Source organism: Anopheles moucheti, chromosome 3, assembly GCF_943734755.1.
Source record: "Anopheles moucheti chromosome 3, idAnoMoucSN_F20_07, whole genome shotgun sequence".
Taxonomy (NCBI): Eukaryota; Metazoa; Arthropoda; class Insecta; order Diptera; family Culicidae; genus Anopheles; species Anopheles moucheti.
Window position 1 is genome coordinate 4,672,955 of NC_069141.1, and position 13,888 is coordinate 4,686,842.

Below are 13,888 nucleotides of genomic sequence, written 5' to 3' on the forward strand. Positions count from 1 at the left end.
GCGAGAAGGCGTGTATCGTTCTCTTGGAACGAAAAATATATACACGGGCGAAAAGTTTTAATAAATTGAATAAGAAAACAGCGAACTTTGGACGATAGATGGAACTTTTATGCAATATTGAGTAACTTTATAAGAATCCATTTGAGAGGACATGTTGCCATCGTAATGCACTATATTATGGGTCTGACGAGTGTGCTACAGTATGGTCGAAGAAATAATTAAGAAACAACTTCTCCGCATCATTAATGTGATTGGTGCGGTTTTGCCGGGTTGAAGTTTTTGATTAAAAACCACCACCTAATGACGAGGACATTTATCATCAAGAGGTCTCTGGAGGTTCTGCATGTTTGGTACGCTTCATTTCTCTTAACGGCTGGTGGGAATAATCTAATTAATATGCGCGGACTTTACACGCCACGGAATGGTGGATATTTTCCATGCTATGGCGTTGAAACGACAGGACACCTCTTTTTAAAACTATAGTGTATGGTTTTATTAAGATTTTTGTTTTATGTCACCGCTCCGCGTACATTCGTTACAGTAAAAAGAAATAATAACGTTATCATAGTGTTTTTTTCTGTTTATACTTGCTATCTGCCTCTTCTCCTACTCGACAACATTCAATGTATTGTATATATAGACGTGTTTGTTTATTGTTGAACCTTGGCTATCATTTCTAATACGTGTGAGTTCATTCATTCGCTCTCTATTCGATCCTTAGCTGTCTTCTGCTCCCTCGGAATCTGCATGGAAAAAGTTTCATAATAATAATAATAATCATTGTAATAGTAAACATAATCCAAATCGTTTTCTTAAATATCTCTTCTAAATTGTTTCTGCCCCGATCGATCTGCACCATTCATTACTACACCTTTTAGGGATTGTCCCCACTATTGCAAATGTAAATATTCGTATCAATCCAGAGTGTCCGTCCTACCGGCTAGTAGTTCGTAGAAAAAAATGGGCCACCAAAGGAATAGGGCAGGCTCCGGTTCACACTCACTAACGTAACTCTGTTAACAATGGCGCACTGGAAATGTGCGCGCTTCGTACCAATAATTATTGCCACGGAACATGCAAAATGGAAGATAGGAAGAATGGAACGGGGGAAGAGGACGTCCAACAGAAAACAAAAGGAAAAACAAAGTAACAAAATTTCTATCATTAAATACTCATGATTTTGCTTCATCCAGCATCCTTGTCCAGCGCGTGGGTTCGCGTTCCTTGATCGCAGCATGCTCGAGATGTCTACTCGCATTTATTCTTGACCGTTATCATGATCTGATTGGTTTGGTGTATCAGGTACAGGGCACTTACGAATACGGCATTTGCCCTAGAAATTAAAACAAAAAACGAAACAGATTACAACCTGCGTGTAAAAGGAAAAAATAAACCGACACTTACTCTCCTTCCTTGAAGTACTCTTTGAGTGTGGTGCTAAACTTTTTGGAATACTTCACAAACTCCTTCTTCCGCTGTTCCACCGCCTGCTTACCGGACGAGCCAGGTATAAAACCGACCACTTCGTTCACCGCATCGAGCAGCTTTTTAATGGCACTGGCAATTTCTCTGTAAACGGGACAACAAGTATCGGTATTGATCGGTCATGGCTAGAACACTCGAAGAAAAGCGTTTTTAATTGATACGATATTTGATTATGTGCATCTCATTAGTAACCTAATACCTGCATTAATTTTACCATTCTATGGAATTTTGCTTCCGCACCATACAACAAATGTAAACATTTCTTTGGAAAATTTTAATATTCTGCTCACGGTAAGTTATTCAATATGGTTTCATATCGTGTAATCAGTGTCGGATAATTGGAGATGGTGATGGGAAAATTATTTTTTTCGAAATGGAACAGAATCAGGTTCTATTCTAAAAAGAACGCAACAATCCTAGTAGATTCGTTGAACCTATCTACTCTAGAATACTACAACAAATTCTTATGATTCATACATGATTTATAGGAGCATGAATTCTTATGATTAATTGCCTTATGTGCCTTATAATTAATTACGAATATAATAGCTGTTCATCAGAGTTATGAATAGTACGAGCAACAGAAGATGAGTTTAAAACAAACAATGTGTAATACTAATAGAATGCAAAACAAAAGTTTGTTTTATATCGGATGATATCTATGAACGCAGAACTATGTAACATTTTCAAATGCAAGATACACGCCGATCGCCGAAAAAAAACCGTGGTTATTCCGTCTTGAAGTATATATCTGTTGTATAGTTCTAAAATAAGTCCGTTCAGAAATTCGGCGCAGATGTAGCAGAATGTTTACGCAGAGTGTTTAAAGAGATTTTAATTAAATACTTATTTAGGTCCCACCATCCCAATGAATATGAACTTAACATGTCTTTTAATAATTTTGGAATGATTTATCGTGAATGTTTCAGAAACTAGGTTCGATCGTTCCATAGAAGCAACCGAACGAGCTTGGCAGGCTCAGACCGAAATACCCATCACCAGTAAGTATATTGTTTTAATTAATAGCCCTTCAATACGCTTCGCCGTGTTTACGGTGGTGACTTACTTTATCGTTTCCAGGAATGTTTTCCTATCCGCTATCTCATCCGGGATGCGGCTCAGGATTCGTTTCAGTGCCGCCGACTTTTTATTCAGTTCCTGGAATGCATCCTCCGTGCGATTTAACCTATATTCGATCACTGTAAGGGAGCCAATGTAGGAGAGAAAACACATGTGAATGCAAATATACAGTCTCGAAATGTTAGGCATGCCTTTTAGGCGGAATAGCTTACAGTCCGTATCTGTGGCCGCACCCTGCAGTCTGAGGATGCTTTCATTCATGTTCACATTGATGTCACCCTTCTTGATGATGCCCATGACCAGATCGTACGTCAGTCCCGGGTGGCTCTGTTCCGCCTTGGTGAGTGCGGCACGCAGCGCTTGTGATGCGACCACATCTCGCCTTTCGAGCTGAAAGTATTTGAAAAGACGTGGAAATCGTGAGTTACGCAACGAGATATGGAATGGTGTATTAACTTGAGCAAATATTAGCGAACGATTGGTCCGGTGGTTAGTGGCTTTTTCCAAATGCATTAATTTTACAACCCATAAATCGACACGGCAAACAGCAACTGTCCAAACTGCCGTTCGTACTGTGGTGGTGATTCAGAGATCGGCTGCTCTGAACGGAAATGCCATTTCTAAGACACCACCACCATTTTTTTGCAGGTCCACCTATTAGTCCGGCCACTAGTCTCGTGCAAAATCAAACATAAATGAAAAATAGACAACCCCGTTCGACACCATGGCACACTATAATCAATCGATTAGCGATGAAAAGTGAATCGTAAACACAACATCCTGGTAATGAGTTTGGTGCTGGTGAGTTGCCCGCATCCGCACAGGGTCGCACGATGCAGGAAGCAAAAAGTGGTTTATGCAAAATGTACATTAAACGCGACCAGCTTCGCTCGGCGTTCCCGTATCCATAGATGGTACTGGGAAGGCACGTACATTATGCCTGCGCTCGGTCTAAAACAAGAAAGACGACTTTCCCTTTACCATGTTTCGCCCCTTTTCGGGCCTCGAAGAAAACACAAACCCCCGGCTGCAGATTGGTTGTGTAGAGGTGTGTCTGTTTCTATGAAATGTGATGTGTGTTACCATTACCTGGGACAATATTGGTCGTATCAGAATCGGAAGTACCAGGGATGTTACGACGGGCGCATCATCTCCCATTGTCATTGCTTGCAAACTCGCTGGCTAGCGATATTGAAGGGTGCGCTCTGGGATGCAGTTGTTGCACTGTTGCTCGTGGGTTTTTTCTTCTTCGATAGTTTGGAGTACTTGCTGGCACGCAGCCAATATACTGTTATCAGATTGCAGGGACCACTATGAATCACACCTTATCAAACACTTACGCACAATAGTTTAGCGATAAAGTACCCTCAAAAACGAGATCAACCCCCTTATTGCACACTTGCACAGTGACCAGCGAATTGGCCTGAACGGTTATCTGGGCATTTCGACTGCCGCTGTGATTATATTTCCTACGGAAGCTTTAACAACCAACACCGCTTCCGGGAGCCTGAAATGTTACGTTTTCTTGTATGAATTATCGTCTCGAGAAACTGTGTTGTGTGTGCAGTAACTTTAGTGGAGCAAAAAAACGAAATAAAACCAGTTCACGTAAATATTTTGTGACGTTTCTGTGGTTGACAGCACGTTTGACGTGTCATGTTTCGTAGAACAGTTGTAGCACAGAAGAACTTGAAATGAACCTGTAGAATACTTTCACAGAAATGTTTTATTTGGATTAAAAAAGCCGTTTTCGAGGGCTATGAACATTGAGGAATTTGATAAGTAGATTGAAAAATATGGTTTTAGATTATGATGTGCACAAACACGAGAATTAGACAAGAAAATCTCGCAAGAAAGTGGTTGATATGTTTCACGAAATTTGCAACGTTTCGTTCCGGAATGACATGGACTATGTTGTCAAACAAAGCAAGCTAGCAGTACCTGTCATAACAAAAAGGCTCTTCGGAATGTGTGCCGCGCTTGCACGTTGATAAGGGAAATAGAAAATGCGTAGCGGCTGTTGCATGGTTTGCAATTGATGTGAGTCCAATCGCTAGTAGTGTGCTAGTCTTTCCATCCTCCGTTTTTTCAGTTTGTGTTGCAGTTCGGTGGAATGTAAGTACCGTGCACGGCGCTTGCCTGGGGCGCAATGACATGGCCATAACCTAAAAGATATGCTGCGTAACATTCTGCGATGGTTTGCTTTTATTTGCAGGAGGAATTTTCATTCACCCTATTTCCGCGACTCTAGTGACAGTGAAGACGACGCTGAAATTGATATAGATCAGTTAGGTATAACGCACTTTCTAACTGCCCGTACGGAAGAACTTTTGGAATACGACGTGAACTCGTCGGATGAAGCTGAGGGTGCATTGATTAGCTCGCCCAGACTTTCTGTCATGGATGACACGGATAGCGACGATACGTACGAGGAGGGAGACGACAGTCTAATGTCGGACTCTAGCGAGGGTTCCGACATGGAGGACCAAGCCACCCGCACGCCGAACGGCAACAAGGCAAACCCAACCAAAAGAACATCAAATGGTGAAGGTGCATCGGGTTCGGACTCGGGTTCCGACGTGGAAGAGCAAGCTACCGATGCGGCATGCAGTAACAAGGATGAAGCAACAAAGAAAGCACCAGATGGTGAATGCACATCAGCGTCTGGTCCTTCGCATCGTGTGATAGACGATTATGATGAAGAGCTGGAGGATGATGATGTGATAAAGGCGATCATTTCCGAAATCAAGAAACCACGATCGAAACCACCAGACATTCAGACGGAAGATTTTGTCGTGGACCTATCGTTCCATCCCAGCAAAGACATTCTTGCCGTTGGAACGTCGGTGGGCGATGTGCTGATGTACAAGTATTCGAACGAACAAAATGTGCTGGCAGCCACGCATGAACTGCACACGAAAGCGGTCCGTTGTGTGGAGTTCACACGCGATGGGAAATCCATTATTTCGACAGGCCGGGAACGATCGATCGTGGTGGCAGATATGGAAACGGGCAAATTTAAACGGTTCTGGGAAGCTGCACACGATGAACCGGTCTACTCGATGGCGATACTCGGCGAGAATCTGTTCGCCACTGGCGATGATGATGGTACGGTAAAGTTGTGGGATTTACGTCAGAAGGATGCCGTATTTTCGTTGCGACCGGTCGAGGACTTTATCTCGTCCATTCTTGCAAACGGTGTGCAACAGAAATTTTTGCTGATGACGAGCGGAGATGGTCTACTAACGACGATAAACATTGCTCAACGGTAAGCACAAATAGTGTGCCAAAACAAAGGAAACATCAACGTTAATTAATTGTTTTTTTTTCAGAAAAATGTACGTTCAATCGGAACCATACGAAGAAGAGCTAAACTGCTTGGGGACTTTCAAGCGTGAAAGTAAACTGGTGGTGGGCACGTCCAAAGGCAACTACTACACGTTCAACTGGGGCCAGTTTGCATACCACTGTGATGCGTTTACGGGACCAAAGGCAAGCGCGAACCGAATGGTACCGATTACGGAGCAAATTGCCGTCATGGCCGGTGAGGACGGTATCATCCGTGCGATGCATCTGGTGCCGGGCCGCGTGCTCGGTATCGTCGGTCAGCATGCGATGGCCATTGACACGTTGGACATCAGTGGGAGCGGCGAACTCATCGCTACTAGTTCGCACGACAATGATGTTCGCTTCTGGAACATCAAATACTTCGAAGATTTTGACGGTATCAAATACAACAGCAAACCGGACCAGCGAACGTTGAAACATAACTTGCCGTCATCGCAGCGCATCAATGCAACGGACTTCTTTGCCGGGTTGAATGATTAGGAGGGCTAAAGGTTTGGGGCGCTATACTTCATGTACGGGTAAGCGTATCTTCAACGTTCATTCTTTTCGGAACTTTTTCCGCGAAAAGTTGATTTGTTCTTTGCATATAACGCATTCTTGTATACTTGAATGGGTAAAAGGTCCTGCGAATGGAAGGCATAGTCCAGTCGAGATGGATTGTGGATGACTTGTGTTGCTCGCCTGCGTGTAAAAAAACACCTCGCGCTACGAGGAGAATCGGTGCTGTTTAAATTCGAAACCCGTTACTTGAGGTTTGTTAGGCCGAGCGTTTAGCAAGGCGCTAAAAAGAACTTCTCAAAAGCCTGTCTTTATCATTATAGCTGTGCAGTTCTTCAAGAAATAAAATAAATTTTATTTTAAATCAAAAGCCCTATATCCAGTCTGATTCTGAACAGCGAACGCGTCACTATAAATCCGAAACTGTCAATCGGCGATGGTTGTTTGTTTTGATCCGGTTTTTTGAAGTTTTTTTCTGTTTTCCCCGCAGGATACACGCGCACGTGAATGCCGTAAAAGGACGTTTCAAAACACGGTGAAAAAGCAGTCACTTTGCTTTGTATATCATCGAAACAAAGAAACGAAAGCATAGTGCGCCATATTGTTGAAGTTTTATCACTGCTTATGCCATCATCTGTTTTAGGGCTGCTATTGCCGGTTGTGGAAAAGCGAACACGGAACAACGAACGCCTGGACGACAAGTGTTCCTCGTGGAGTGGTAGCGCAATAGTCATTGCCATCATCGTCATCACCATCAACACCACCAACAACAACACCATCGTCATCTTCGGGTTTTGAGAACGAAGCGCATGCTGTCGCTTCCTGTTTTGCGTTTTTTCGGGCACCGCTCGAGCATGCAAAAGTGCACCTGCACTCGCGTTCGCGTGTCAATCCAGTGCAATCGAGCTGTTCGACGCATTTAGTGTCGTCCTTCTTCTCCGTGGCACCCGTCTGGGCTATCCTTCCGTAGTGGATCCTCTTGCCTCCTGTCGCTGCCCACAGACCCGAGCTTCATTTCACCCGACTTTCCTTTCTTGATAAGTTAGTTTGCTGTTTTTTCCTCCATCCCCTCGATTGGAATCTGTGGCAGTACCGTGGCTAATTAGACGTGTGCCGTGATTTGTTGACTACACATACCTGATTCGAAAAATCCATCCACAGCCTGTGTGCATTGCGTGTGTGGACGGGACGACACACGCCGAAGTGGTGGCCTTTCATAAGCGGAACATAAAATTTTAAACCGTCCTCGAGGGAATAGTGAAAATTCGGTGCAACATGATAACATTCCGGCTGTCGAACGGTGTGTACGCGTATGCGGCCTACCTGGTGTTGATGGTGTACCTACTGTGGCCGGGACGTTTTGCCAGCCTGTACGAGTACATCGAGGGTGAGAACATTTACGATCAGCTGATACGCAAGACGACCAAAAACATCTCGCTGATGCGTAATGGATTGCGGTGCGATTACAGTGAAGTCATCGAGGAAAATCTCTCCCTCTATCGTCCACCGTACACGGAGGACATTATCAATAACAATGTACGGCTCGGGGGTGAATTCTATCCGGAAGATTGTCTGCCCAGCTTCAGTACCGCCATTATCGTACCGTACCGGCAGCGTGAACGGCAGTTGAATCAGTTCCTCATATACATGCACAACTATCTGCGCCGGCAGCGCATACACTACCGAATATTCGTGATTGAGCAGTACGATCCGAAACCGTTCAATCGCGCCAAACTATTCAACATCGGTGCGCTGATTGCGATGGGGCTGGACTATCCGTGTTTGGTGCTGCATGACGTCGACCTGATGCCGATGAATCTAGGCCATCTGTACGCTTGCTCACGCAAACCGCGCCACATGTGTTCGAGCCTGGACGTGTTCCGGTACAATCTGCCGTACCGTGGATTGTTCGGTGGTGCGGTAGCCATCGAATCGAGCGTGTTTCTCAACATCAACGGTATGTCGAACATGTTCAGTGGATGGGGCGGTGAAGACGATGACCTGTACGCGAGATTGCAGAACAAACAGATCGAGATATGTCGCTTCAGTCCGTCCTACAGTCAGTACTCGATGTTAAAACATCGCAAGGAGGCACCCAACAAGGATCGGGTCGCGTTTTTGAAGAATGGCAAACTACGCTACCACACGGACGGGTTGAATTCGCTCGTTTACAAACAGGTCGGCTTCAAGCTGCACAACCTTTTCACGCACGTACTTGTTGAAACATAAGAAACAGGAGAGGACTTTTGTTTTGGAAGTGGCAGAAGGAGCAAAATCATGCCAATGTTACTCTTTAAACATGGACGCACCGAATCCGTGCGGGTTTTTTTTTTGTAGGCTCAGTTTCATTCCGTAGTCAATGTTTGAGGTAAAGTTTGTTACCGATAGGTACGATGCCACCTGCCTATATGCACAATGTATTATTTAGTGTTTAGTTAGTTAGTTGTTTACCTTGTTAAGATTAGCTTTATTGTTTCCATTCCTTCTCACATGGCTTTAAAAAGTGAATTGCGTTAAAAAAGCTTATAGGAAAATCAGGTTGATAATGAAATAAGCAAGAATTGCCTTAATACCGACAAGAATTACATTAAGAATGGATGCCGAATGGGCAAGCATTGCCAATTTAGAAAACAAACAACCAAAAGCGTAATGTGTTAGTATCGCAAAACATTTTTACAATTCATTCTACTCTTCGCTTACACAATTAATCAAGCGCGTTTTTGCGAGGAAAACGAGACACCAGTGGACAGAAGGGCAACAAGCAATACAAAAAAAAGAAGAAAGGAATACTACATTAAGTGCTACAGAATTGCAATTGCAACACCTAGGACAAAACGCATCCCGGGGTTATGCAGGTTGCCTCACACTAGAGTTAACTGTGGTACGAGGTTTGATTGGAACTTACGCTACAAACCGTAAGCAAAAGGGGCAAACTAGTGATAGTTATTCCTATTTATTAATCCCCTCCCAAATAGGACAGCACTAGGAGCTAAGGCGAACCTTTAATAGACAGTAGACAAACTGATAAAAAAGGAATACAAAGCAGACTCTTAACACGCATAGATTGTAAGTAGGTACAGTTTTACAATTCAAGTTGAGGAACGCTCGCGGTAGTACGTACACCTTTCAAAGGAAACGGAAAATCTTAGGGTTCCACCCCACCCCTCCCCTGCTAGGACCGATGTTTTCTTCTCTTCCCTTTTTGCACTCATTAGCGGAAGCACACAGTGAAGAAGGAAGGAAGAAAAAACAATTAACCAAATTTTAAAAAAAAGCAAAACGCTGCGTGATCAAAAACAACCAAAACAAAGCGAACAAATAGGAGCAATTTTTAGATCGCATTAAGTTAGTACTGTTCAAAATTACGAATTAAAACAGGCGTGCGCGCGTGTTTGTGTCTGCACGATCGCGGTGTACTGAAGAAAGGGGGTTCGGTAAGTAATTGATCGCAATTTTAGACTCGTACTTAGTAAACAAAACTCAATAAATCAAATTCAACTTAATTAATTAAACGCTCAGAAGCACCATATTGCTAAGGGTTTTGAGGAAAGAAATAGGAAAACTCGCGTAGAATAGAAATTACAGTTTCTAACGATCGCTGGCTCTGTGAGGCACACGCACCTTCATCCTTTTCACTGGATAAACGACGTGATAAAGTGTCAAATTCTAAACATAGTACACACCACCCATTCACTCCATTATTCTTTATCGGTTGTTTAATGTGAGCGCCGCTACAAAAACCTTCCCGTCACCACCGCGTCGAATGATGTAGTGAGCAACTATCCAGCGGTCGGATAATTCGTGCGCCTGATTTCGGGCCACTCGTCTAACCCGCGATCTCATAAATCACCATGCTCGGCGTTCCATCTCCATACCGGAAGGTGCTGTGAAGACATTGTACCATCTCACACCACCCGTCCAGCTGGGTCGAAAATATTCCGCTCACATGCGCGCTTTTTTCTCCATAATTCACCACCCGAACAGCTTCCCGAAACAGCAATAGGCGTGCGCGCGCGCGCCCGTTCGTGTGCGCGTAATCGACCCGCAGACACGTTTCCGCACTTTCCCGGATGATGGACCGAGCACGTGGTGGTGGCGCTGGCGCAAACAACTGCGTGAGTGCATGCACCGTCGGCTCGGAGTGTTTTCCACGGAGCGATAGATAGAATGGCGTGAATTATCGCACTGGGGTAATTAATTTTTATTAATTGTTTTCCAGTTAGTGGCGTGATTTATGCATCGTGCATCGTTGGATGCTGCGGAAGATACGGCAGTGGTGGTGTGGAGTCTTCGTGAAGATGTAAGGGCTACTGCACACCGGACCAAACCTCCCGTACCTTGGTGATGAGGTGATGATCATTAGAACGAAGAATCTGACTGAATTCATGACGAGAGTCTACATAGGATCGTGAGAAAAGCATCCTTCGTGAAGCTCATTATGAGTATAATGATAGAGTCTCACTTCTTCGATCATCTTGAAAGCATGGAGTATGTATTAACGCGAGCTCGTATAATTAGTCCAGTGTTTAGAGCAGAATGGCGTGCATTGGTAAAGAATCAATCCGTGTCCAGGAGTTTGCAGTCCAGTTCGGTAAGTTTGATCAGTTCCTATGGTAAGGTGCATATGCAACGTAACAAAACTGCAAACGCCCAATGCTCGGGGAACTTATTAGCTTATGATTGATAGAACAAAGCCCACCAGGCGCACTCACCAGCCGAGGGGAGTACACTGTTTATTGGGCGATATAAATGAACCAGTTTTATTGTCCAGTAACGGGCAATATTGTCGCTCCCCCCTTTAGACACATTGCGGGAGATTATGTCCACTGTGCAATCATTTGAAAATTTTATGGCAATCAGATTACCCACTCCCTGGGTGGGGGTGTTTGGGTGTCTCATACAGGCCCGTACCAGCCGTATCTTGCAGATGGAATTCTGCAATCAACAACGCACGAACATTTTTCTTCAAGATCACGCCTTAGACAAGTTTATTACACGCGGAACGGGAATTATGATGAGATGATGGTGTTGGAAGGGTGTAGTATCGTTCCAACTTCTTCCCAATGTCGGAAGCTATCAAAATCCAACAAAAAACCCCCAACCACGGTACTCCGGAACTATATAAACCGATGTCTTCGTGGTTGTACACGATTGAGGGATAAAGAATCGGTCACATTACCATTAACTAGAGGTGTCAAGTTTAGGTGGGGCCGAGAACTCTTGCCATTGTACGGTGGTTTTGCCGCTGGTCAACGTGGAGTTTTTGAAGGGCATCCATCTGTGGCGGTGTTGGAGCGCCAGCTTAAACGCCGTTCGTCTGTTCGACCCACGCCCCCCGGGTACGGTGCTGTCTGTTGTGGTGTGTCCGCGCCATGCCAATTCCCCCCCTCTCCGGTCACTTCCGCTAACGCGCTTGGTTCACCATTTCTCCTCATAAATATGCGAATCGAGAATCGGGTCCAGTCAGAACGGGCGTGAAAGTCCACCGCAGGGATATGCAATTGAATCATCGGTCCATTCTGGCGGAGTGTCTCAAAGGTGTAGGAGCAGCAGGGGCGCGGTGAGGTGTTCCAGATTACGGTCCGGATGTTTTAAAGAGCTGCGGAGAAACATGGACTAGGATCTCCGGGCCAGACAACAATGAAATGACGAGTTCTGGTGGGGATAGAGTCACCGGTGCACTTTGGTGCTTGGGTGAACTCCGATCCAGAGCAGGGACCAGTACACTGTGCGATCGGCTTGCCACTATTGTACCATGTTATTGTTACGGTTACGATCTTGTTTATTTGTTAATTTATTTATGAAGAAACCTCCATATCCCGTGCCAGGAGGACGGAGTATGACGGCTTATGTTCGGGTTTCAACCCTCGAGATATGGTTGAGCTTGATTGCTTCGCCACTCTCGCCGCGTTACACCGGGAGCCGGAGCTGCAACTCCATATTTTAGAAGCTGTATGATAATCGAGCCAGATCTCGATGGCACTAGCGGTTGGTGGTGTTCGATTCAAATGGTGATTCCTGTACTATTGCCACCGTATATTGACTCCCGTCACCGTGGTAGCGATCGGAACATGACTCAAATGCATCTAATTTAAATCCAACTTGTATTGCGACATGAGCGACACAGCCGAAACGGAAGGATGTGTGAACGAGCTGCGTTCGGGGATTCATGTGTGAATAGTAAATCGTTGTAGTAACGTGCGTACTCTTCTTCATTGACAAATCATCCGGTGTCGGTTACATTGATTGAAACATCCCGTGCGGGCCCCGATGGACAAATGCGACGCAATAAAGTGTTGGCATTCGAAGGACTCTGAATACATTTTACTGAACACCGAGTGAGCACAACATCAATCAACGATCCATAAATAGGGAAGGGTCTCCACTTCTAACTGATCTGATCATGTGGAAGTAACGTTTTGTTTCTCATTTGAACCTTTCTAAGCTTTCAATAAGTATCTCGGCATTGTGTAATTAATTCAATCGAACGATCGTGTTTGATGATCGATGTACATAAGTGTCAAAAATGATTCCAATTGAAAATATCAAACAAGTACTCTTATTGCTGAACATAACAAACAATGAGCGTGGCGTGAAAATGTTGAATCGCATTAATTTCATCATTCGATCCCTTTACCAAAGGCACTTTTAAAGGTTTGTAAAGTGCCTCCAAGCGTTCTGTTGAGATGCAGTCGAATTCCATTATCACAAGACGAATTCGCACTCCAAGCAATAGCGCTGTCCAACACTGTTGACTTTGTCCCACCAGTGACCAGGATTCGGTGTGCGATCACAGTTAAGAGGTTTGCAAATTAATGTACATCTAGCCTTTAACCTGGCGCGTTAGTCACTGGCAGAGGCCCTACTCGCCGGCTCGTGCAACAATTGAGAGCGCAAACCTTCAGACGGTGGGCTCGGTTGGCTGGTCGCGATGCGTAGGTTGGTATCGTGGTCGATGATCGAGCCGCTTTTATTATTTTACCATGCCGTCCCACCGCACAGCACGGGGAAGGTGCGCGACTACGCGCCATTGAGCAAATAGTAGTGTTAAAGTAATAATCGAAACAATAGTCCATCTGTCAAAGTGTGGTGGTGGTGCTGCTGCTGCTGCTGCTATGGCGCCGCACCTTCGAAACGATCACCTGTTTGGCCGCTCCGATTTGCTGGGAGGAATATTCAATAAAGCAGAAATTAATAAAACCCTCAATCTTGCAATTGAGATCTGCTGTTTTTTTTTGTTTTAGTGCTCTTGGTAGGACACTTTCGGAGTGCGATCGATCTCAACAGGGTGTCGACGGGATACGGAAAGATCGACTATACCTAGATATTTACGTATAATGTATGCGGCTCTTCGTTTGCCGATCACCTTCATAATGTACACATTGTGCAGGAATGGCATACATAAGTCACATGGCGGTATGCCAATCGACCGGCGTGGAGATCCATCGACCGGACGGCGGCGCAACGAACGTCAATG

The 13,888-nt window shown here is 44.7% G+C and overlaps 3 protein-coding genes across 4 annotated transcripts; 2 read left to right on the forward strand and 1 right to left on the reverse strand.

Moving 5' to 3' along the window:
- Window positions 1–477: 477 nt before the first annotated feature.
- LOC128302215 (programmed cell death protein 10) lies at window positions 478–4,135 on the reverse strand. The gene is made up of 5 exons (XM_053038982.1): window positions 3,655–4,135; window positions 2,778–2,955; window positions 2,552–2,684; window positions 1,405–1,569; window positions 478–1,333 (listed from the first exon to the last, which is right to left on the reverse strand). Exons 1-5 carry the CDS (start codon window positions 3,727–3,729, stop codon window positions 1,249–1,251), a joined length of 636 nt encoding a protein of 211 aa, XP_052894942.1. The 5' UTR covers window positions 3,730–4,135; the 3' UTR covers window positions 478–1,248.
- Window positions 4,136–4,518: 383 nt separating this feature from the next.
- LOC128302000 (WD repeat-containing protein 55 homolog) lies at window positions 4,519–6,770 on the forward strand. Of its 2 annotated transcripts, XM_053038699.1 has the most exons (4): window positions 4,519–4,680; window positions 4,781–5,833; window positions 5,898–6,431; window positions 6,534–6,770. In XM_053038699.1, coding segments are annotated over exons 1-3 (1,551 nt in total). In that variant the 5' UTR covers window positions 4,519–4,678; the 3' UTR covers window positions 6,394–6,431; window positions 6,534–6,770. The 2 variants fall into 2 exon arrangements, with proteins under 2 accessions (XP_052894659.1, XP_052894658.1); XM_053038698.1 differs by having other exon boundaries at window positions 5,898–6,770.
- Window positions 6,771–7,617: 847 nt separating this feature from the next.
- Window positions 7,618–8,677, forward strand: LOC128304482 (beta-1,4-galactosyltransferase 2). Its single transcript, XM_053041676.1, has one exon. The coding sequence runs from the start codon at window positions 7,687–7,689 to the stop codon at window positions 8,638–8,640; it is 954 nt and encodes a 317-aa protein (XP_052897636.1). The 5' UTR covers window positions 7,618–7,686; the 3' UTR covers window positions 8,641–8,677.
- Window positions 8,678–13,888: the final 5,211 nt, after the last annotated feature.

What these genes read in the sequence shown, in the direction of transcription:
- LOC128302215 (XM_053038982.1), bottom strand. Translation starts at nt 3,729, where the DNA reads ATGACAATGGGAGATGATGCGCCCGTCGTAACATCCCTGGTACTTCCG. An exon ending in TACGACCAATATTGTCCCAG is followed by an intron (nt 2,956 to 3,654) that starts GTAATGGTAACA and finishes AAATACTTTCAG; the next exon opens with CTCGAAAGGCGAGATGTGGT. An exon ending in GAGTACTTCAAGGAAGGAGA is followed by an intron (nt 1,334 to 1,404) that starts GTAAGTGTCGGT and finishes TTTAATTTCTAG; the next exon opens with GGCAAATGCCGTATTCGTAA.
- LOC128304482 (XM_053041676.1), top strand. Translation starts at nt 7,687, where the DNA reads ATGATAACATTCCGGCTGTCGAACGGTGTGTACGCGTATGCGGCCTAC.
- LOC128302000 (XM_053038698.1), top strand. An exon ending in ACGATAAACATTGCTCAACG is followed by an intron (nt 5,834 to 5,897) that starts GTAAGCACAAAT and finishes TTTTTTTTTCAG; the next exon opens with AAAAATGTACGTTCAATCGG.